The sequence below is a fragment of the Mobula birostris genome, chromosome 2 (assembly GCF_030028105.1).
Source record: "Mobula birostris isolate sMobBir1 chromosome 2, sMobBir1.hap1, whole genome shotgun sequence".
Classification (NCBI taxonomy): domain Eukaryota; kingdom Metazoa; phylum Chordata; class Chondrichthyes; order Myliobatiformes; family Myliobatidae; genus Mobula; species Mobula birostris.
Genome location: NC_092371.1, coordinates 58,306,676 through 58,332,478, shown reverse-complemented (window position 1 = coordinate 58,332,478; position 25,803 = coordinate 58,306,676). Strand labels below are relative to the sequence as shown.

General features: G+C 40.5%; 1 protein-coding gene across 3 annotated transcripts in view; it reads right to left on the bottom strand.

The window, feature by feature from the left end:
- The window catches only part of LOC140186844 (tyrosine-protein kinase HCK-like), a 147,830-nt gene that overhangs the window by 56,384 nt on the left and 65,643 nt on the right, over positions 1-25,803 (bottom strand). For all 3 annotated transcript variants that reach the window (XM_072241509.1, XM_072241517.1, XM_072241500.1), the window contains exons 4-9: positions 22,608-22,707; positions 21,645-21,743; positions 13,210-13,313; positions 12,699-12,848; positions 11,130-11,282; positions 1,912-2,094 (exon numbers count right to left, since the gene is read on the bottom strand). In XM_072241509.1, the coding sequence (XP_072097610.1) occupies positions 1,912-2,094; positions 11,130-11,282; positions 12,699-12,848; positions 13,210-13,313; positions 21,645-21,743; positions 22,608-22,707 (789 nt within the window). The remainder of the gene's footprint in view (positions 1-1,911; positions 2,095-11,129; positions 11,283-12,698; positions 12,849-13,209; positions 13,314-21,644; positions 21,744-22,607; positions 22,708-25,803) is intronic.

Sequence of the window (25,803 nt, the reverse complement as noted above, 5' to 3'; positions counted from 1 at the left end):
TCCTGTGATATCATGGGCTCTTAACATGGTAAGCATCCTCACGTGTGGCACCTTTTCAAAGGCCTTCTGAAAGTCCAAATATATAACATCCACTGCATCACCTTTATCTATCCTGCATGTAATCTCCTCAACGAATTCCAACAGGTTAGTCAGGCAAGATTTTCCTTTAAGGAAACCACGCTGACTTTATCCTATCTTGCCCTGTATCACCAAGTACTCCACAAACTTCATCCTTAGCAATTGACTCCAACATCTTCCCGCCCTCTGAGCTCAGGCTAACTGCAATTTCCTTTCTTTTGCCTTCCTCCTTTCTTCAAGAGTGAAATGACATTTGTCATTGTCTAGTCATCTGGCAGCATGCCAGAGTCCAATGATTTTTGAAAGATCATTCGTAATGCTTTTACAATCACTACTACTACCTCTTTCAGAACCCAAGGGTGCAGTTCATCTGGTCCATGTGACCTCTGTACCCTTGGGTCTTTCAGCTTTTTGAGCACTTTCTCCCTTGTAATAGTAACTGTACTCACTCCTCTTCCCTTGCACCTTTCAACATCTGGCACACTGCTAGTGTTTTCCACAGTGAAGACCAATACAAAATACTCATTTAGTTCATCTGCCATCTCCTTGTCCCCCAGTGTTATTTCCCTGGCCTCATTTTCTTGTGGTCCTATATCCACTCTCATCTCTTTTATTTATTTATTTATTTTGTTACATACTTGCAAAAGCTTTTACTATTTACATTGAAATTGTTTGCTAGCTTGCTTTCATTTTTCATCTTTCCCCTCCTGATGATTCTTTTAGTTGCTCTCTGTAGGGTTTTAGAAGCTTCTTATTCCTCTGTCTTCCCACTAATTTTTGTTATGTTGTATGCCCTCTCTCTTGCTTTTACATTAGCTTTGACTTCCCTTGTCAGCCACGGTTGTGCTATTTTCCCAATTGGGTATTTCTTCATTTTTGGTATACACCTATCCTGCATCTTCCTCACTTTTCCCAGAAACGCACACCATCACTGTTCTGCTGTCATCCCTGCCAGCAGCAAATTCTGGTTTACTTTGGCCAACTCCTCTCTCACACCAATGTAATGTCCTTCACTCCACTGAAATACTGCTATGTCAGACTTTACTTTCTGCCTATTAAACTTCAAGTTGAACTCAATCATATTGTGATCACTTCCTCCTAAGGATTCTTTTACCTTAAGCTCCCCAATCACCTCTGGTTCATTAAGTAACACCCAATCCAGTATAGTTGATCCCCTAGTAGATTCAACGACAAATTGCTCTAAAAAGCTACCTCATAGGCATTCAACAAACTCATTCTCTTGAGATCCATTACCAACCTGATTTTCCCAATTGACCTGAATGTTGAAATCTCTGATGACATTGCCCTTTTGATACACCTTTTCTGTTTCCCTATGTAATTTGTGGTCTACATCCCAGCCACTGTTGCGAGGCCTGTTGCCGTTTTGAAACAAATCATTATGATAGGAAACCATCTATCCATTAACACTGAACAGCGTTTAAGAAGACTAAATATCCTCTACGAGGTAGCTTGCACACCTATATAAACACTCCGTAAAATGGTTGACTTCATGCTGTCTGATGCGTCAAACAAAAAATAGCTACTCCGTAGCTTCAAAGCATAATCAAGTGAGTACACCAAGAAAAAGAGGATGAAAGGTGTGCTTTGAATTGCATTTTCAGAGTGAACACTAAGTAGAAAGCTTAAGTAATGAGTGGCATTTCCAGAGCAGAGATAGATAATAACTTGAAGTGGTTAGAGCAAATATATTTGGAAGCAGTCGTTACACCTGCCTTATTAATGCAAACAAGTGGCAAACCAACTGAATCATCAAAGTCACCCACAGCAAGAAAAGGAAAAAAAAGAACTTGTACATATCTGTACACATCCTACCTTTGGCCATATACTCCGTGATGATGTATATGGGCTCCTCTTTCGTAACCACAGCATTGAGCCGCACCAACTTGTCGTGCTGAAGAGCCTTCATGAGGTTAGCTTCCATGAGGAAGGCTTCCACTGACATAGTACCTGGCTTCATGGTTTTCACTGCCACTTTGGTGTGATTTTTGAATGTAGCTGAAATAAAGATGCGCATGTGCTATATTTAGTTACTTAAACTTCATCATTTTTGAAAATATTATGACTAATCAATGATTAATTGGTGAATAAAAACACTACAGTGATGAGTTTAGCATTTCCAATTGAAGTTATAATTTGTTTTTACTGATTGATGACGGGCAGGTGGGGCTCATCAGCCTTGGATGGCAGCCCTCCTGGAAGGAAAACTCTGATTTTTGACCTCCGCTGCCTTGCAGCTATACCCACCTGTGGGAAAGGCCTCTGGAGTAAACCCTGAGGAAGAAGTCAGGAGCCAGGGTCCCTAAGGCAGTTTGATGTTGTTTACAATTTCACTCTGGCAACCCCTGCGACAACACTTGTGCCAAGCTGTATCGGTGCTTGCCCGTCCCTTGGACTACGTGGAGAGGAAGAACCTGCTGCATGGGTAACAGCTGGTTCTTCAAATCTTCTCCCCTAGACTTGCACCCTGGAGAGGACAAAGTCCACCAAAGGCAAAAACCCATGATCCCCTGGGATTGACGGCTGCCTAGTGCTACTGATTGATGACATAAGCCTTGTTTCTGGCAACACTCTTATTCTTCAATCCCTGTTTACAAGAAATTAGGAGGGGTAGGAGGCCACTCCTCACCTTAGGCCTGTTCCACCATTCAACATGTTCACAGCAGACTAATGCTGACCTCAACTTCTCTGACATTTAAAGATGTATACAGATCTCAGTTTTAAATGAATACCTCCAGGTACTTGACTTTCCCAATAGTGAAAATATTTGAACATTAACCCTGTGAAACCCCTTAAGATCTTTTATGTTTTAATACCCAATTTGTCTCATCTTCAAGAAATACAAACCCAAACTGCCTAATCTCTCTTGATAGGATGGCCCTTTTATCACAGGATTTTGCCAGGCAAATGCCCTTTGAACTACCTCCAATGATATTTTGTCCTATTTTAACTAAGTGAACCCAAACTAAACACAGTTTTCCACGTGTGGCATCACCAACACACTATAATAAAATCTCCCCATTCTTAAACTCCACCTTCTCAGCCATAAAGCCAACATGTTATATGCTTTCTTAACTATTTGCTGGACCTGCCTTGTATCATTTTGTGATTCAAGCACTAGAACACAGACCATTCTGAACTTCGCTCATCTGCAGTCACTTTTTACTTACCTTAGTTGCTCCATCAAGACTACTGACATAATTTTTGGTTTTTGGTGACTTACCAAGCAATCCATCAAAACAGCCAAGTTAGTACTTGTATCATTTCAGTTTTGCAGGACAATCCTTGCACTGCTTCCCTCTACTTAACTTAAAAAGTTTATAGAATGTGTCCTGACTGAGCATGCTGAATGTTGAACTCAATATACTTATTAGTACCAGCACTTTATTTGCTAAACTTGAAATATTTTCAATTTTGTTGTGAAAAGCAATAAAAAATGCTCAATCCCAATCCCAGCTATTAAGAACTATTAACTATTTTTGTTTTAAGAAACCTATAAATTGTGAATTTCTGAAATGGTCTGTTGTTATTATGACAGGTTAAGAAATGGCAGCTGGCTATGAAATTTACACAAGAGCTTCACCACACCCTTCAAAGGAGTGACTTGGTAACATAGTGACACACATCAAAGTTGCTGGTGAATGCAGCAGGCCAGGCAGCATCTCTAGGAAGAGGTACAGTCGACGTTTCAAGCCGAGACCCTTCGAAGGGTCGCGACGAACCCTCGATGAACTTGATCTTGACGAAGGGTCTCGGCCTGAAATGTCGACTGTACCTCTTCCTAGAGATGCTGCCTGGCCTGCTGCGTTCACCAGCAACTTTGATATGTGTTGCTTGAATTTCCAGCATCTGCAGAATTCCTGTCGGTAGTATAGTGGTTAGCTTAATGCTTTACAAACCCAGTAATCAAGGTTCAATTCCTGCTGCTGGCTGTCAGGAGTTTTTATGTTCTCCTGTGACTGTGTGGGTTTCCTCTATGTGCTCCAGTTCTCTCCCACATTCCACCAGAGTTATTAAGTTGTGGGCATGCCATGTTGGCACCGGAAGCACGGTGACAAATCATTGCAAGTAATAGTCTATGACTTCCCTTTGGACTTGGAGGCAGTTCGATGTGGCAGAATCGAGGTGAGGCGTTGAGAGCATGAAAGGTTGGGCAGTGGCTGAATCGAAGCCACGGGGTTTAGGCCCCAGAGTGTATCGACGTGATGGAGATTTACAGGCCGAGTTGAGGTGGCGAACTCTGACAATTCCATGCAGCAGAACCCATTGTTCGGAAGTACCGGGCCAGACTGAAAAAGTCAGAGTGCTGAGGCCCGAGTTGAGGTGTGGTCTGGTTCAGCTCGTTGCTCGAAGTGGCAAAACGTGTTGTTTGGATGGTTCAGCACTGAGCCAGACTGAAAAGTTCAGGCTGTTAGGTCTGGAGGTGAGGTACAGGATGCTGCTCCAAGATGTATACGCGGCTTTGTGCAGAACTATGAGACTCTCTTTGCAGACCAGTTCAGAAATGCTATTCGCTTGCAGTTACTGTTTGCACGATTTTTTTTTCCCCATTGCACATTGGGTGTTCGATGATCTTGTTCTTTATGGGTTATTTTATTTTATATTTTAATGGGCTGCTCAATGTGGTTTTATTCTCTGCACATTGGGTGTTAGACAGTCTTTTTTATATACATGTATAGAGTTTATTTTTGGTTCCTTTGTTTCATGGCTGCCTGTCAGGAAATGAATCTCAAAGTTGTATAATGAATACATACTTTGACAATAAATGTACTTTGAACTTGACACTTGTGGGCACACCAGAGCATTACTTTGGACTGTGTTGGTCATTGATCCAAATGACCCATTTCACTGTGTAATTTGGTGCATATGACAGATAAAGCTAATCTTATCTAAGGAAGGAAATCAACAACAAATATTGGCATATCCAGCAACGTTCCCATCCCATAAACAAATAATTTAGCCTTTCTTTGGAGAAATGAAGACAGCGTAGCTACAAAATACCATTTGAAGCTACGAGTGATGTTCTTGTTTGTGCGGTAGATTATTTTTGCATCTCTACTTCTTCATGTATCTAAGCATAGACAGCTTTTTAATTAGAGCTCTCACCCCTTCAGTGTAAAGAACACCCCACTGGTCCATCAGTTCACAACAAACTGCAGCACTTTGCCTGATCATAACCACATTGTGATAAGCAATGACTTGGCCACCAGCTGCAGTTTTGGTCATACTTCATTTTCAGACTTAGAATGATAAGCATCAGTATTTTCCTACTGTAACAGGACTATCTACATCAGGGGTGACCAACTTTTTACATTCTATGCATCAATTTTTTTCACTCACGAGTTCAGATGCGCCAAACAACTCTTGTACCCCCATTCAATTCTTGTAAAAATGTTAATATAGAACACGCGTGTGAAAAAATTGCATCCGAACTCGTGCCTGAAAAAATTGACACATGGAATGTAAAAGGTTGGCCACCCCTGATCTACATACTGTATTTGTGAAATAGTGACAGGAAAAGAGAACCATTTTCAAGTTGTTGTAATTCAGTTGGTGCAACCCTGCTTCACGGCATGTATTCAATATGTAATATGTCCTGATTGCACAGAGGAAATGAGCAATGTAAATGTTTGCCTCACTGTGCTGACACAGTTCAGTGAGAAGGATAAATACAGATAACATTTAGTTAGAAAAATAATTCCCAGGAGACAGGAGATTGTGATTGCAAGAACAAGAAATTGAGGACGTAGAGTTGATCTTTCTGGGATGTAATTAATTCTAAACTAGTGATAGTAATTCTATCACTACACTCTGAAGAGTACTGCGTTCACTAAACAGGTTAACCCTTTTGATGTGACTATTGTATGAAATACTTTAGATTTAAGTAAGGGTATTTATATTTAGGAACTATTGTGTTCAGGATGCTGCCTTTCACCTTTTTTTAAAAACAGTGATAATCTGTTAAACTAAGGTATCAACTTAACTCACTATATTCAAAAAGCAAATGCAAATATTTGAAAATCGGCGGAGAGGTATGAGGCTGCATCTGGAGTACTACATGCAGTTCTGATCTCCTTACTCAAGGAAGGATATACTGGTTTTGGAGACAGTGCAGAGGAGGTTTACCAGAGATGAGGGGGTTACACTATGAGGAGAGATTGAGTTGCCTGGGACTGTGCTCGCTGGAATTCAGAAGGATAAAAGGACAACTTATAGAAACATAAAAAATTATGAAAGTGATCGATAAGATAGAGGCAGGAAAGTTGTTTCCACTGGTAGGTGAGACTAGAACTAGGGGACATAGCCTCAAGATTCGAGGGAGTAAACTTAGGGTGGAGATGAGGAAGAACTGGTTTTCCCAAAGAGTGGTGAATCTGCGGAATGCTCTGTCCAATGAAGCAGTGGAGACTACCTCAGTAAATATGTTTAAGACAAGGTTGGATAGATTTTTGCATAGTAGGAAAATTAAGGGTTATGGGGAAAAGGCAGGTAGGTGGAGATGAGTCCATGGCCAAATGAGCCCATGGTCAGATGAGCCATATAGTGGAGCAGGCTTGACGGGCCAGATAGCCTACTCCTAATCCTACTTCTTATGTAATCAGAGTTTGCAGAATGGTGATCACAAACCAGGAATGATGCTTTGGAAGTTAGATGGGGCTTGTTAGTTCCCAGTAAGATCAGAACAGAGAGCAAGCAGAGTGATCTGCAGAATAATAAAACTTGGTTGTTCCAGAAATGACTACGACCTGTCCATTAATGATCAGTTTTAGAAACTGTTTCAATTTCTGAAGGAAAATTTGTACTCAAAATCTTGGCAAAGTATTTTCATTAAACATAACTAGAAGCACCCAGTTAAACTTTCAGTTTAGTGTTAAATGTGGCAAAGAAGCTTCTCAGCTATAACTTAGTGAATTGCTGAACTGTATTGGATCTTGCACTGAAACACTATGTGTAAGGCCTTTGCTCTTCAAAAGTCTTTTGGAGCAATTGAGTTAAGAATGGTATTCGGAGTGCTAGGAGCGCGGCTATCCATTCCTTTATATGCCAGTTGAGTCTTAGAACATGGTTTGAAATTACAAGAGAAAAACCCATCAAGTGTAGTAAAAATGTCTCAAGACACTTTGCAGCAACTTAAGCAAATAAACATTTTGAACAAGCCACATAATGAGAACTTGGCTTCATCACAATGCTGAGATACATCCTAGGATGTGCTGGGACACATCAGCATTGATGTAACCTGGGGTCATCGGGTGTTTCAGGTCTTTCAACATCAGACACTCTTGCCCAGGCACCCCCGTTAGGGTTGATCAGGCTCTGGTTTGTGTCCTAGCAGCACTAGTCCACGGATCACACCTCTTGATCCATAGCCATCTTGAGGCTTGCTTAGCAGCCTCTGTGATGGTCCTGACGGTGCTCTTCTTTGCAGCCCCTGTAATGCCAAGGAGAGACTAGGGTCTGTACAGTGAACAGCCAGCAAAACCTCTATACTCCACCTCCAGAGGCTGGCATCGTTCCCTCCACCCCTGTCCCTGGCACTGCTCTACCAGCTCCTGGTATCTGGTTTCCTTACAGTCAAACAGCTCCTCAATCCAGTCTTCCCAAGGAACTGCCTCTTCTACCATGACCACCTGCTTCAAGGTTTTTGACAGGATGACCATGTCAGGCCCCAGGAGTGATGATGCAATGAAGTCAGGGAAATTTAATTGCTTTCCCAGATCGACTTTCAGTTGCCAGTCAGATACCATGGTGAGCAAGCCTACTGGTGATCTAGGCTGAGGCTGGTCTCCAGCTTTGACAAAGGTGATGGGCTTTCTGGGTTGGTGGAGGTGCCTAATGATGTTGATGGTTGAGGAGATACTTTCTGTCACTGCGTTCAGCGCCTGGTCACAATGCCAGTGGTAGTGGTCTTCTCTTAGGGCTTTTGGGCAGCTCCTGAGGATATGAGCCAGGGTCCCTCTGCCAGGGCAGAAAGGACATCATGGTGCCTCACTTTTTCCCTAGGCAAAAGGGTTTGCTGGACTCGGTAAGGCATCGCACAGAGCCTGGATCATGAACTTGATGCGCTGGGGTTCTGCCTGCCAGATGCTTGACCAGGAGATCTTCCGCTTCAGCGCATCCTCCCACTTTGTCCAAGCTCCCTGCTGCTCCAATTCTACCGTAATCTGGTGGTACATACGTCTTCGATAGCTGTTCCTACCTCTTCCTGGACAAGCTTGCATTTGTCCCTGCTCTGTGCCCTATTGTTGAAGGGAAGCTGCCCAGCCCCGCCTGAACAGATGCCAGTATCCTTACAAGAGCTCTGCGCCTCAGACGTGACTCAGTCATCTCCACTGCAACCTTGGCCATCCATTTCCTGTCTGTCTGGATCACAGTACCTCTGTTGAGACCTTGGGGGTGCTAGAAACTCTGTACTGCAGCAAATGTCTTGTATGGAACTCCTCATTCAGGCTGCTGAAGGGAAGCTGCAGTTTATTCCTCTTCCCCAAGATAGCAATGCTGCTCAGGCTACATGGGAGGCCCAGCCATCTTCGAAAATAGCAATTGATCCTTTTTTGAAGAACCTCAACTGTTGACATGGGTACCTCATATACCAGCATGGGCTAAACAATTCTGGGGAGGGTGCCATGCTGGTGGACCCAGGCTTTGAACTTGCCAGGTAGGTCTGCCTTGTCCACACTGGTGAGCCAGACTTCTAACTTGTTGGTGGTTTCTTGGATGGCAGCCACATCTCTTAGGCTGCAGTCAAAGCCCTTCCCCAGGCTCCTGACCGGTTTCTCAGAGATCAATACCATCCCAGGAGAAATATCATCACAGAAGAAATGAAACTTGGCCGTGAGTCTGCCTTTCCTTAACACCAGATAGGTGGATTTCTCAGGCTTAAAGTTCATCCTTGCTCATGCAAATGAGCCTCTCTAGCTCCTGGAGGATCCAACTATACCCCAAGGCTAATGTAGCTGTCACCGTGAGGCCATTCTTGAAGGCTCTGATTGGGGGCTGCTGCATGCCTGTCTTAAATCAGAGGGCCTCTACTCTCCACTTCAGTTGCCTTAACCAGTTAGGGAGAAGAGGATCACCAAGATTGTACATTTGGTTATAATACCCTTCTCAAGCTAATGCCAGCCTGATGTGGTTGTTCCTGAGCAAACTTGCTTGTTTTAAGAAGAATGTTAAATGGAGAGAAAGAGACATAGGGTCAATGTGGTTTTGTCAGGGTGTTCCAGAATAACAGATTTGATGGCTGAAAGTCATGGTGGAACAATTAATTTCTGGAATGATCAAGAATGGGAAGAGATTACAAATACAAAATTAAGTGAAAGGAAAGATTTAGAAGAAAGGGCCAACGACGAATGGGATGGTGCAATTCTCACAAAGATGAACTCTAGATTTCAGGTTTTAAGAAAATAGAACAACAGATGCCAGTCAGGCAGGTATTGGAATAGTCACATATATAAATGAAAGAGAGTTTTCACAGTAGATGAGCTGAGGCAGTATCGGAATTATGCATTGTAATACTATTGGAAACAGCCAGTAGTGACACAGTAATATGATGTAAGATTTATGACAGGATGATATTTGATATCAGATTGTAAAGGGTTTGGATGAGATACAGACAGCTGCCAGGCAAGTTACTGTGTTTATGCTAGAATAGAAAAAAAAGAGGTCTTAATGCTTCTGGTATTTAGTCAGAGAAAATTTCAGCTCATCCACTTGATGTCAGACAAACAGTTTTGCAATTTAGGGGTGATGCAGGGGTCAGCAGTGGCTACAAGTTGAGTTACTAATGTTAATGTACGTGGAAAAATTGCAGGGTTTTCTGATGATGCTGTTGGGAAACATGGAGTTAAATTAGGAGAGGTCAGAAGTGGAGCTTCTGATAAAGCAGAACATATGGTGCTGATGCCGGAAGGAAGGAATTGCTGGTGATTCCTGGCTATGAGTGGATGGGTAAGGTGGTTGCTAGGTGGAAGTTGGCCCAGAAACTCTGAAAACAGTAGAGGGTGTTGAAAAGTAATGGTATGGTCAACTAAGTCAGAAACTTAGACAAGGATAGGTCAGAAATAACAAGGATGGACAACTTAACTCCATCACAACCATATAGGAAATCACTAATAACTTTGATAAAACAAAATCTATTTTAGTCTAATACAGGAATGAAACTCTAGATGGAAAGATTTAAACAAGGAGTTTTGATCGGAAAAAGGTAAACTTGATAGACCGCTCCTCCAAAATTATTGAATGTGTTGAAAGGAAATTTGGAATCGGATGATATTTTTAAGGCCGCAGGGGTCAAACCTTGAGCTATTAATAGGGATAGCAATGAAAGATTTGGAGAACCCATGTTATTACCAAGGGAAGTTTATCAGCTGAGGAAGTGATGCTTGATAGTCAGCATTTTTATGAGAATAAGCTTATGGGAGCGGATTCTGGGTTTTACAGACAAGTTCAGAGAGATCATAAGAGAGCAACAGAAGAGAAGTTATACTTTCATCTGACAGATGGACTACAGAAATAAAGCAGTACTTCTTTGGTATTGGTGGCTACATAAAACTGTGCACACATTGAGACTGGAACCAATACATTTTGACGAGGAGAGTACTATTACCGAGTTTAGCCATTTTCTTAAAAATACTACATGCAATAAAAACAATATATTCAATAATGGACCTTAGCTCCCCAAGGGAAGATTTATGAGGTTACTTTGGAAGGACAGAACATTCTTAAGCAAACCTAACTACCATATTTTAATTTTGACTAGAATGGGAGAATAGTCCTCAATTTTATGTCCATTATATTTTGGGAACTATTTTACCAGAATGTAGCATTCACTCAGAAATCTATCTAGAATTTTAAATCAGGAGCTCATAGCACAGTAAAGTGATTATACTATCTATGATGTTAAACTTATATGGAGCCATGACTAGAATACTAAATGTTCCCCATCAATTTGCCAAATTACATGTCCGGTAAGTTGATCAACAATTAGGCGCTAATTTAAAGGAGAGATATTTTAAGATCACAAAATGATAACTTACCCAACCATACTTCTCCAAACTGTCCTGCTCCAAGTTTTTTGTCTAGTCTGAGTGACTCTCTTGGTATTTCCCAGGCATCTTTCTCCCATGGTTTTTGAGGTTTTTCACTAATGCAAGGCTTTGTTAGCTTCTGACACAATCCATCTCCTTGTTCTAATAATTGGGGGGAAAGGATAAAAGAAGAATGTTAGTGTGTAACTACGGGCATGAAACTCTCATTGAGGATCAACAAGAACAATATTGGCTGTGACAAACTGATCTCCAACCTGATAAAAGCCAGAAGTGCTATCGCAGATGATATACTTTACTTTATTGTGCTTTTGTATTATCCATTTGATAGTAGTCATATGATCTCATATGTTGTCTATTATAAAATTTGATACAGCTCATGAATAACTCTTGCTAGAATATGTGGCATTGCTTTTGCTGTTGCAAAATGGGAGACAGAGCCCCAAATTTACTTTTGATATGGCAAATCTCTTCTGATCCACCCAGCAGGAACCAGAAATGTTATTTATTGAGGACATGAACACACCATCAGATAACATTTGCTATGCTTTCTTGAATGTATGATCAGAGCAATTTTTGAGAGGGTGGTGCGTAGTGAGAAAAGATTGCAGATAGCCAGGAGTCAGCATTAAACATGACAGAAAATTTTGCAGTAGACTGTGCAATATCTAGACATTAATTCTGGACTGCGAGCAAGGTCAGCAACACTATTCAACTACATCATGTCACCAGTTGCCTTCAACTCACAATTCAGCTGTCAGCCTCTAGCAGGTCAAGGCTAGACATAATCTCTTCTCTGTAACAGGACACAAGCTCAAAAGACAACTACAAGCATTTGTCTTTGCCCAGTAGCTGACTGGTTTCTATTTTGCAAGTGGATCAGCAAAAACAGTTTTATCTTCATTTGAGATTGTGTTTGTCTGAGAAAGATGTTCACACCTTACAGAAAACATAGTATTGATAAAAACCATAATATGTCTGGCCCAGCTCAGTATATATTTTCTTTCGTCTCATCTTAACTAGATTCATTGCTTGCCACATAGTAACAATGCGCTAAGACCAGCACCATAATCTGAGATTTCTATGTATTACATATAGGCAAAGGGTACATTGACAATCAACTCGCCAGAGTTAGCAATGCCTTCGGGTGCCTCCAGAAATGTGTGTGGAAGAATCACCGGCTGTGTCTGTGCACAAAAATCCAGGTGTACAGGGAAATTACAATTTATTTCAAATTAGTTAACACCACCATTAAAAAGTCTGTGCACCCTCTCTGAAGAATGCATGTTTTTTCCGACTGTTCCACTTTCTCCCCACAGTCCAAAGATGTACTGGTTAATAGGTTAATTGGTCATTGCAAATTGATTCGTCATTGCAATTATGCTGGAATTAAAAATGGGGGTTGTAGGGTGCCTCGAAGGGTTGGAAGGACTTATTCCCTGTTGCCTCTCATTAAGAAAGCTCCTCAAAAGCATTTTGAACTCATATCTGCAAAAGTACATATTTATCCCCCCGAACAGCTGGCTATAAGAATACTTTTTAATACACGGCAATACTCACTCTTATAATGGTTAACTAATTCAGTCAAAGTGGTGAATGTTATTCGAGGAGAGATGTAGAAGCCACCATTGTCCAGAGTACGTATCTTGTAATGTTTTACTGTGTCACCCACTGAAGGATCAAAATCTCGAACAGAGAGGGAGTAACTACCTAATCCACAAAGTAAGGAGAGGTGTTAGCAGCACAAATGCACAATGATATCAAGATCTCAGTTCAAATAATTTTTCTTCATATCATTATTTATCACTAAAAAATATGATCAATTTCACTCCACATCTCAATTCTGAGAATACTTCTACCAAGTTAAAGGTTGTAAGTTTATATTTGAAAGAAAAGGAATTAGAGGTTGATAGGGTTTGTTTGCAACTAAATGATTGTAATTTGCTATTGGTGATATGATAACTGAATCCTGTTCTATACGATAGACATGTCTCCTAATAATACACATTTATAAGGCATCTTAACATAGATAAATGTTTTATTATTCTTAATTATATACAAAAGTACTCACCTTTGGTTGTTTCACTATCTCTTATCATAAATGAACCACATTTATTTCCTGACGCCAGAAGTTGCCTCTCTGCATCCTTTCTACTGACACCTTTGAAGAACCACCTTTAATGGAATATACAGAATTTGTGTTAGTTTAAAAGAACTTGTACCATTTTTGTTTCTTTTTGAACTTTTTATCATATTCAAATGTATCTTTATTTAATGAACTATTTTTTGCTGTGTGTGTGACTTTTTTTTGTTCAGGATCTAGTCTTAATTGACCAGGTCAACGTGTTATTATGTGTGCATAATTGAAATGAGCCGACTTTATTTCTTACATCCTTCACATACATGAGGAGTAAAAATCTTTACATTATGTCTCTGTCTAAATGTGCAATGTGCAATCATAGCAATTTATTATTTATCTGTAATAAATTGAAGAGTCAATGTAATATAGAAATACACTCAAATCGGCGTGAGTTAATCAGTTTGATGGCCTGGTGGAAGTAGCTGTCCCGGACCCTGTTGGTCCTGGCTTTTATGCTGTGGTGCCATTTCCTGGATGGTAGCAGCTGGAATAGATTGTGGTTGGGGTGACTCGGGTCCACAATGATCCTATGGGCCCTTTTTTCACACCTGCCTTTGTAAATGTCCTGAATCATGGGAAGTTCACAACTACAGATGTGCTGGACTGTCCGCACCACTCTCTGCAGAATCCTGCGATTAAGGGAGGTACAGTTCCCATACCAGGCAGTGATGCAGCCAGTCAGGATGCTCTCAATTGTGCCCCTATAGAAAGTTCTTAGGATCTGGGGGCCCATACCAAACTTCCTCAACTGTCTGAGGTGAAAGAGGCGCTGTTGTTCCCTTTTCACCACACAGCTGGTGTGTACAGACCACGTGAGGTCCTCGGTGATGTGGATGAAGTTCAGTTCCCAGTAGGCAATGGGAGGAGTTCACCTGGAACCGGAAGTGGGGTAGGGATTGCATGCACACAGCTTTGAGCAGCAGTTCAGTAGTAAAATGTTCTAACCTAAATCCATGTCAAGTCTGTCTTTGTTAAGAACAAACGTAACATGTTGTCGGAAGATGGCGTGAAGTCTAAACATGGAGAGTAAATGAATACTATGCGCGACTGAGAAAGAGACTGCACGAGTAGAAAGGTGAGAGAGAAAAGCTAGCCAGCGAAGCAAGAGAGGATGTTGATCCCAAAGTTCAGCAGTCAATGGATCCAGCAAGAGAGAATCATGTGAGAGGCTGAGAGTTTCCATCATGAATAAGTTAAGTCCTCCTACACCTACGCAGTTTAATCGGCAATCTAAATGATAACTGGAAATGCATCAAATAGCAATTCAATATAGATTTAGCTGCTAATAGAGTGGGAGTGACTGATGAGAAATTGAAAGCGTCTCTTTTTCTGCATGTAAGTGGTGAAGATGCTTGGACATCTATAACAGCTTTCAAATTGATGAGGCAGCTTCTACGTTGGATATTCTGATGACAAAATTTAAGGAATATTTTGTTCCAAGTGAAAACATCACTTTTGAGAGATACAAGTCTTTTTCCCCTGGGAACAGAAATGACATGTTAGCTTCAACCAATACTTAGCTGAGCTTCACACACTAAGTTCTGTGAACTTGGAGATTTGAGAAATTTCCCAGTCAGAGACAGAGTAGTTTGTGGAGTTCCAGATAATGGACTCAGAGAGAGACTGGTGTGTGAAAAAGATTTGATGCTGGAAAAGGCTGTGAATATGTGTAGGACAGCAGACACCACACGGGCACAAGCTAAGGAGCTGCAAAGTGCAAACGTAATGGTGCATGCTGTGAAAACAGAGAAGCAGCACATAAGGCATTTTCCAAAGCAACAGCAAAGAGGAAGACTCAAATAGCAAATGCAGCAAATGTGGAGGCAGTCACATTCCTAAGATTTGTTCTGCTTATGCAAAGTCCTGCAATAATTGTGGGAAGAAGAATCATTTTGCAAAGTGCTAGAAAGCTGGGGCTACCAAGAGAAAGTTGCACACGGTTGATGAAGAAATGGAGGAATTATTTGTCAATTCTCTACAGACTGCTGGTGCTGGTAAAGCAGAATGGATTGTTCCAGAGACTGAATGAGACAGTAATCCCATTCAAGCTTGACACTGGAGCCCAGGTGAATCTCTTACCCATGGATAATTACAAGATCTTCACTGTAAAGAGCAAGATTTACCCATGAAGTTAAAAGAGATAGACTACGCTGGAGAGAATGTTCCAGTAAAAGGGGCATGTATAGTGACCTTCAAGCACAAGGAGCAGCACCTAAAGACACAGCTACTGATTGTAGAAAAGACAGTACCGTCAATATTAGGTCTGAGTGTATGTGAAAAGCTCAATCTGGTGAAAAGAGTTTTCATAGTGGCTTCATGGACCAAAGATGACCAGATAACACTCAAGGAAGAGTATGTAGATGTCTTTGAGATGCTCAGATGCTTACCAGGTGTACACAAAATTCATATAGATGAGACAGGGGCTCCTGTTGTCCATGCATGCAGGAAAGTTCCATTTCGACAGAGAGAAACTTAGACAAAAACTAGCACGCATGTAATGGATGAATGTCATGCAGAAGACTGAAGAACCAACAGACTGGGTGAACTCACTGGTATTGTGCAAAAGAAAAAATTAGCGTTGCAGATACATCTAGACCCAAAAGATCTCAATAAAGCCATCAAGGGGGAGCATTTTAAATTAACAACGGAGAGGAGATCATTTCCCAATTTGCAGGTGTGAAGTAGTTTAGTAAGCTTGGTGTATCAGCTGAGTATTGGCAGATAAAGCTTGATGAGGCAATTTCGAGACTGTGTACTTTAACACATCAGAAGGAAAATATTGCATACTTCAGCTACTGTATGGGATTCTCTCCGCACAAGAAGTCTACCATTAAAAACCATCCAAATGATCTTTGAGAGCATACCTGGTGTAGAAATCATGATGGATCATAATTTGGGGGTCCACCAAGGATGAACATGATACACAACTGAGACAAGTGCTTGACGTGATACAGAATGTTAATTTGAATTTAAATAAAGAGAAATGTGAGCTTGGTGTTTAGATACTGATCTTTATAAGTGATGTCATATTTGAAAGGGGAGTGTAGAATGACCCAAGAAAGACATCAGCCATTGAAAACATGGAGAGACCCCAAAACGAAGAGGAAGTGAGATGTTTCTTGGGAATGGTGTCTTACCTGGCTAAGTTAATCCCTCGTTGGTCAACTGTGTCAGCACCACTTAGGTCACTCCTTGAGCAGCAAAATGAGTGGATTTGGTCTCATGAGCGAGAGTGTTTCCAGACATTCATAACTGAAGATCCTGTGCTGAAGTTTTATGATCCAGAAAGGTGTACTAGGATCTTGGCCGATGCGCCCCAATACGGCCTTGGAGCAGTACTACAGCATCAGCACAATAGCACGCGGCAACCTGTGGCCCATGCATCAAGGGCTTTAACAAATGCAGAAACAAACTATGCACAGATAGAGACAGAGCTTCTTGCCAGCACATATGCATGTGAAAGGTTCCATCAGCACATCCATGGACAAGCTTTTGAAGTGGAGACAGACCATAAACCACTGGTCTTAATTACGACCAAATCATTGAAAGACTGTCCCACGAGGATATAGTGCATGCTGAAAAGGCTGCAGAAATATAATGTGACAATGACCTACACCAGGAAAATATATGTTTGCTGCTGATGCACAATCCCAAGCAGTCGACAAGAAAGAAAAGAGTGACCAAGAGGTCAATGCAGATATACAGGCCTAAGATGGTCACCACCCTTCCAGTATCTCCTGATAGAACAGAGCAGATTAGGAAAGTGTCAGGGTCAGATGAAACAATGAAAGAACTCCAAGATACAATATGGAAAGAATGGCTAGTAGCTGAAAAATGACTGTCCAATATGCATAAGGAATTAATGGGCATGCAAAGTTGAAATATCAGTGTATCAGTGAAATATCAGAAATATATGTTCTTCAAAGGGAACAGGTTTGTGATTCCAGTGTCGCTACATAAGGAAATGATCCAAAAGATACATGCAGGGCATCTTGGTGAGGAAAAATTGTAAATGTAGAGTTTGTGAGGTGATGTATTGGCCAAGAATGAACCAAGACATCAGCCAGACCATTGCTTCATGTAAAATATGCTTTACCTACAAAGCAAAGCAGCAACCAGCACCGCTTACAGCATATCCTGTACCAGAGAGATCATACTTCAAAGTTGAAGTGGATTTGATTGATTGTAATGGGAAGAGCCATATTGTTGTAACAGACTATTTTCCGGTTAACCAGAGGATGCAACACTGCAATCAACATCCAGCAAAGCAGTCATCACCTTCCTGAAAACTGTTTGCAAGGCACGGAGTTCCATTTTAAGTAGTATCAGACAATGGTCCACAATTTTTGTGCTGTGAATTTGAGTCCTTTGCCAATGTTTGGGGTGGGGGGGGAGGTTTTGACATACAACTTCAAGCCCACAGCCACAATCAAATGGCTTAGCAAAGTTTGGTCAAAGTAGTAAAGGGTCTCATGAAGAAAGTGCAAGATGGATGAGTGGATTTCCACAAAAGACTGATGAAATAACAGAAGTGCGCCACTCCAGAATGGCCTTTCACCAACCCAAATGCTAATGGGTCAGTGCATATGTACTAACCTTTGAATACATGAAAACCTGTTGACACCCAAGGGAACACCCGAGGTCAAGTTCACTAAAGTGAAAGGGAAAGAGAAACAGAAACAGACTGTGGAAAGCCTACCAGTCTCGAAGTCTGGGGATCAAGGGCAAATCCAAGATCACGATTCTGGCACATGGTCCAAGCAACAATAAGTGCAAGAGACAGTAGCTCCACATTCCTACCAGATCCAGATGGTGCGAAGGACGACTCTAAGAAGGAACTGCATGGATCTATGACCACAAGTTCCAAGCCAAAGCTGTGATGTCTTACCTGTCAGTATACCAAAGGGGCCAGCATATGTAAAAAATGAACATTTGATCAGAAATCTCAAAAAGACACAAATATTAATGCAGCAAATGCAAGCAATACATCCATGGAAATAAATAGCTTTTCAACAAAAATGTTGAAATTTGGAAAAATAAATAAGACACTGACAGGTGGTGCTTGCTTTACATCACCCATGAATGGTATCCCTAATACTCAGAGACAAGCTGCATCCAGTTTATACTGTATTGGCTCACTTTCCATTTACCCTGTATACCTTGGATTTTAGATACAACACTGAGTCATGTCATCTGCAGAAATTCTCTGAAAACTCAGCAATAGTTGGGTATATAAAGGGAGGACAGGAGGATGAATACATGGCCCTGGTGGAGGACTTGTCAAATGGTGCAGGCTGAATCATCCACAGCTCGACGTTAGTAAGAGAAAAGAGATGGTGATGGACTTTAGGAAGACCAAGCCTGCACTGCTCCCTGTTACTATTCATGGTGAGGACCTACAAGTACCTGGGGATGCACATGGACAACAGAATTAAGTGGAGCACCAAGGCTGAGGCTGTGTATAAGAAGGGCCAGATTCCCTCTACTTCCTGAGGAGACCGAGGTCCTTTGGAGTATGCAGGCGTATCCTTAACATGTTCTATCAGCCTGTTGTCACCAGTACAACCTTTTATGTGGTGGTGTGCCGGGGCAATGGTATCAACACAGATGATGCCAGTAGGCCCAATAAACTAATTAGAAAGACCGGCTCTGTTATAGGAGTCAAACTGGACATACTGGAGGATGTGGTAGAACAAAGGACCCTCTGGAAAATCCTGGCAATTCTGGACAATGTCTTTCACTCTCTGTATGCCACCTTGGCTGAACAGTGGGGTACTTTCAGTAACAGAAACAGTAACAGATGTCTGTGCTGCTCCAAAGAGCGCTACATGAGGTTATTCTTACCCTCAGCCATCTGGCTCTATAATGAGTCACCCTCCAGCCAGGGAAGTGATCTTGTAATCTTTCACTTGTACACTTTGTACATCTTACTTTTCTAAGATAAATTATTTTTATTCTTTCGTACTTCTCTTCCAACATTGTATATCTGTGCACTTGTAATGCTACAGTGACACTGTAATTTCCTTTGGGATCAATAAAGTATCTATTTATCAATGTTTTTATCATATTTCCAGCAAGATGGCGGCTTGATTGGTCATAGCGGCTTCTATGGGTCCAGCAAAAGGTGTTACTGTTGTACTTAAAGTATAGCAGGATCTTGCAATCATTAGACGTACGTTTAAGAACTCGAAGGACTGCAGGTCTACATCTTCATGCTAGCAGATGTAATGAAGGAGCAGCACAATGTGCTACTGCCTGAGTCGATGGAGGCTTACAGTCAAATAGTGAGTGGCTGTCGCTTTTCTTGTGATCGCAAGACCCCTTTGGAAATTGTTAATCTGGTCTGCCGCAAGTTCGATTCACTGATTAATTGGATGCGAGCAGGGGTGGATGGAAGGGGGCGGGGGGGGGGGAGTCCTCGATCGTAGCAAGAACTAGGCCTGAAACCACAGTGTCGCCTGTTTGCACCTGCCTAGAGTGAGGGATGAAGCTGTTGCACTCCACCGGGGGCGGTGTGGCACGGTGTCCAGAACGCAGTCAGAGCTGCCCTCTTAGGGTTTTGCTCGACTGAAGACAAGCTCTCTTGTGCCCAACTGCAGATCTTTTAGCGGCACTCAATGGACTCGAGCCTCAAGCTGCGGGGTCGCTTGCTTTTCAGCTGCCGGAGGTGAGGCGTCTGAGCCATCACGCTCTACCAGGGGCCGCGTAGTGCAATTATGGCAACTGAAGATTTAAAATGGACTGAGGTGTCTGGACTACATACACATATATTTGTCTGCTAATGTTTTGTATATGCGAGGACTGGGCCTCAAAGCCATGATGTTGCCTAGTGGGTGTCGGGGGCCCGTCGATAGATGATATTGGTGGGCTGGAGGGTACATATAGGCATATTCTGTGTCGTTGTATTTTTACTGACATTCTATATTGGTTTGTTGACTTGTATGCGTCAAGCTGTGTCATCGCGGGGGGGGGCAGATGAAAGCCTCGGGACTCTTATTAAGTGATTGTGATCTTGTGTGTGCTTACTGTGTGTGACTGTTGGTAATGTGCCTTTCCACTTTGTCCCCATAGTAACAGCTCTTGTTTGGCTGTATTCATCAGTATTAATATACATACGGTTAAATGACAATTAAACTTGAATTGAATTGAATATTCCAGAGCAACCTCAAGTTTTTTCAGTAAAATTCTACAGTCATGCCTTATTAATAGAAGTGTAGATATCTACACGGTCATAATTTAAAGATTATGACTGATGATCATTCTTAACAGAGTACAACCAGCACAGGAACACTTTCACAATAGTGATGAAATTAGTATTCATTTGGAAGCAAACAAAACAAAACAGAAAATTCTGTAAATACTTATAAGTCCGGACAGTATCTGTGGAAAGAGAAAGTTAATAATTCCAAATTCCAAGATCTTTAAAAAATCTTTGACTTGAAATGTTAACTGCTTCTCTTTCCACGGATGCAGCCTGACACTCTGAATGTGTCCAGCACTTTGATTCAGATTTCCAGCATCTGCATTTTATTGATTTTCAGTTACTGTGAATATAGTATGCCTTCATTAGATTATTTCCATTGCTACACCCTATCAACACATTGTATTTCCCACAGAATAAAAGACTTGGATGAACTTAATAATATTAGATGCAGAAAGGGAAATATAGTGTAGCACTTGTAATTAATTCTAGTTTTCCATACTTTGGACAAAACCCAACTAATTTGGACAAAATATCAATTGTGTGCAAACATCATCAGCACTGCCTGGTATGGAAATACCAATGCCCTTGAATGGAAAATTGAACAAAAAGTAGTGGAAATGGCCCAGTCCATTACAGATAAATCCCTCTTCACCATTGAGCACATCTGCACAAAGTGTTGTCGCAGGAAAGCAGCGACCGTCATCAGGGACACCCCACCACCCAGATCATGCTCTCTTCTCGCTGCTGCCATTGGGAAGAAGGTAGAGTGCCAGGTTCAGGAACAGTTATTACCACTCAGTTATCTGGCTCTTGAACCAAAGGGGATAACTTCACTTGCCCGTCACTGAAATGTTCCCACAATCTATGGACTCACTTTCAAGCACTCTTCATCTCATATTCTTGATATTTATTGCTTATTTATTTATTTTTGTATTTGCAGAGTTTGTACACTGGTTGAATGTCTACTTACTGTGGTCTTTCTTTGATTCTATTCTGTTTGTTATTCTCTTATTGATTTATTGCGTATGCCCACCAGAAAATGAATTTCAGGGTTGTATATGGTGACATATATGTACTTTGATATTAAATTTACTTTGAACAACCATGTAAACTGACTCTATCTGCTTTAGGTTATGAATGAAAATATTTCATTAATACTTACTCTTCAGTTTCAAGTGTGTTAACTCTGGCAAAATAGTTGCTTGGAATATAACCTTTCTGATCAGTTACTAAAGATATTCCCAGCCACCACTCATCTTGTCTGAAACAAAAAACACAAATCTATTAGCTTGCTTTATTTGTGCATTTACCATCTACAATTCAGTTTGATGTTGCTTCAAACTAAAAAACATTGCTGATTATTATACTTCTATTAGAAACATATTGCCAGTACTCTTACATATATGTGAAACCTTATATAGAATTAGTGGTAAGGAATTAATGATAGGTCTCCTGTAGTTTTAACTCAAAAGCCATGCATTGCTGTAAATCTGCCTTGGATATCATATGATTTGGGTAAGCACAGATGTCATCTTTTTTCTCAGTCATTGTACAGTGTTGTCTTGGGATTATACTGTACAACTAACTCTCCATTTTCATTGATGCTACTGTTTGATGTTATAAGTGGACCTTTGCAATAGTAGAATTTATGTAGAATGTCTTAGAAACTATATTGCACCTGAACTTGTCAATTATAGTACCTCTGTGTGTCAATCAATAAAGATCCCATCAAAACATTATGTTAATTATCTACACCATTCTCCTAATGGTATCAATTTTAATAAAATGTCTCTCAATGTCAGCATTTCTCTTTCTTGCAATGGAATAAATCAATGCTGCACATTTTGCAAATAAATGTTCAGTTCAGAAACTATAGCTGGAAACTCAGTAAATAGTTCCTGGGCTTTGTGCAATCTAATATTACACCTTTCTAACATTGGTTATGCGTCAGGTAGATGTATTTGAAAAAAAATATCAACTATATAGCAGGCGTATCATATTAATATGGTGCATAGTTTTTGGATTGCTCTATTCATTCTATCATTCCAACACAATGCCCCTCCCACCTACCTCTGTTCACTGTGAACATTAAGGCTTAACCATGGAGCAGTCAACTCTTACTTACTGCGAGATCACTCTCACTTTTTCTCCTTTCTTAAAGCTCAAGTCCCCTTCATGGATGCCTTCATAGTCATAAAGAGCAACTACCAGCACATCATCTGATCCTATAATGAAGAAGAGTTTAGTCAATTTACCTCTATGGAAAGGTATAAAAAATTAGTCACATTTAGTCTCATGTTGCAGTTAGAATTAAGAGTAATTGTGGCCAGCTTTCTAGTCAACAATTTCTGATGCAAAGATAAGAGAGCAAAGGAACAGAATCTCTGTCTGCACCTGCAAAATGCTACAGATCTTTTTTCAGACTTCAGGGGTGAGTAATTTCCATTGCCAGGATGAACATCAGCTGTACAATGGTAATACAGACTGCCCTTGTTAAGCATGATACAATGAGGTCAAAGGGGGAAAAATACTCCAAATCTACCTTCATTAAACGTTAACCCAGGATAACTAATTTTTTCTTTTAAAATGTGTTAATGCAAACCACATACTGCTACAGCCAACATAGGCACAGTTGGCAAAACTGCTGCTTCATGGTTCCAGTAACCCCGGTTCAATCCTGGTCCGTGTGGGTTTGCCCACTCCCCGTGACCATCTGTGTTTTCTGTAGATGCGCTGGTTTCCTTCCACATCCCAAAATCTGGTACTTTGTGGGGCAAAGTAGGGCGACACGGTAGTGCAGTAGTCATTGGTATGCTTTCCGATACCAGTGACCTGGGTTCAGTTCCTGCTGTGGTCCGGAAAAAGGTTGTACATTCTCCTCCGAGTGCTCCGGTTTCCTCCCAAAGTTCAAAGACGTACTGGTTGGTAGGTTCATTGGTCATTGTAAACTGTCCAGTGATTAGGCTGGGGTTAATTTGGGGGTTGCTGGGCGATGTGGCCCAAAGACCGAGAAGGGCCTGTTCCATGCTGTATCTCAATAAATATTAAAAAATTGTTCCATGAGTGTAGCTGAGTGATAGAGTCTCTGGAGAGTTGGTACAAAGGTGGGGAGAATAGGTTATGGAGAAAATTAGTGATGAATGGGATTGCTCTGAGCACCACAATGACCACTTTTTATGTCATAAGAAAATATCGAAGGATGGAAATATATTTGATCAAATCCCAGGTTTATCAAAAAGTTATATCCTTCATGTAATGAGAAGATGCAAAGCAGGTAATGCAATAGCTTCATATTTCCCAACAACCTTCCATACAGCAACTATCAAAATATTAAAAACACAAGTAAAATAGAAAAAATATAATAAAAGCTTCCTCTTCAAATTTTGACCATTACTCATTTATCTCATGTTACTTGTCAAACCCAACATGATCCTTTTAATATGTGCATAAGGGGGAACCAATTGATGTAATATATCTAGATTACAAAAGGTATTCCATAAGGTACCACAAAAAAGACCTTTATAATAAATTAAGGGCTTATGGAACTGGATATAATATACAGCAAGTATAGAGTCCCTAGTACTACAGGTAATTTTTCATGATATGGTTAGTCATGTAAGACTGAGACAAAGAAAAAAATTCTTGACTAAATGGATTATAAAGGTTCGGTCCCAAAAAAGCTGGGAATGCTCAAATGTTGAATACAGTAGATTCCAGTTAATTGGGATACATCATGATGAGTACATTTTGACCCAATTAAGCGGCTACCTCAATTAGCCGAAATAGTTTAAAAGATATATTAAAAAACCCAAACTAAGTAACAAATTATATGTTTAAAGAAATGCAGAACTAATTGGGATACTACCAATGCTACTACAGTACTATAAAATTGTGTATTCATCTAGTGTATGCTGCCATATTCTTTTGATTGTAAATTAACAAAATCAGTACCAATACCTAGTACAGACAATGGACTACCTTCATACGATGCTTTTGACGACTGCATCCTCAAAATCTTTATTTTCATTGTAACATTCAAGATGATTGGTGATAACTTCAAATTCTTCATAGCTCTAACTTGTTGCAGTAGTGAAATAGTTTCCTTTTTACTGCTAGCCGTTTCTGGCATCTCCAAGCCTGAATACTTGAAAATGCTTTGAGCAAAGGAGTTCTGTATTGTCTTACTGCCTATTTCTTGCCAACTATTAGTGACAAAAATGACTGCTTTTTGAACACAAACACACACAACTGGCACTATTTAAAAACTGTTCACTCTAAGCACAGTGAAGTGGCTGACAGCCACACAAGTGCACATGACTGATGATAGTTAAAAATTGTTCAGCAACAGACTCCTGTCCCAATTAATTGGCAGTGTCTCAAATAAGTGAGACACTGCCACTTAATCCTGGCAAATTTTTCAATTGTTTTTTTTTGTTTCTTCAAGAGTTGTCTCAAATAAGTAGCTGTCCCCATTAGCTGATGGCCAAATTAACTGTAATGCACTGTATATTCAATTCCAAAACAGGAAAATTTTGGACACCAAGTGAATCAATACTTATGGGGAATGAATCAGAGAGTGGATAGATAGACAATCAACCACATGCTTAGTAAATGTTGCAGAAGACCGTATGAAGTGGGTGTGAAGTGACTGTGGTAGGACTGCTGATGAATGCTTAGCTGGTAACAAATCAACTATGTCTGCCTTTAATTTTTAGTCATGCTTTTACAGTGAAACATGTTCAATAAAGTTCAATTTCCAATCTTTCATGCTCTGCTCTAAAGTAATGGATGAAATAAATCAACAAAATGAATTTTTCAGGAGGGATTAAGCCAAGTTTGAAGGGCAAGCAACATCAAACACTCCCTAGCAGAGAATCCAGGAAATTTTTGAGCTCGAAGCTATTTGAGCTCCAAGCTAATCTTTCAGGAAATAAATGTTAAAACTAATTCAGAAAATAGTGTCATTACAAAATTTATCATTCTTTATAAAATGCTCCATTCACAATTTTATTAAGTTTCAGTAAATAGGACACCACAAAGGTCCAAGGTTAAACTGTATCATCTGTAAAGTGTCAAGAGTTCCTCAGTTCTACTTTTATCAAGCGAGCACGATGCTTACCTGCTTTTCACTAGTTTAAAAATCCAATTTTCTCTGATACCCTAGTCTGAATAATTTTAATCCACCATTCTTGTTTTCTTATAAAAGACAATAGAGCAATGAGACTGAGTAGTTATTGAAAGCTGTTTTAATAACCAGCATTTCAATGGATTTTACTAGTTAGTAGCAGAACATTAGAAAGAACTGAATAATTAAGAGGATT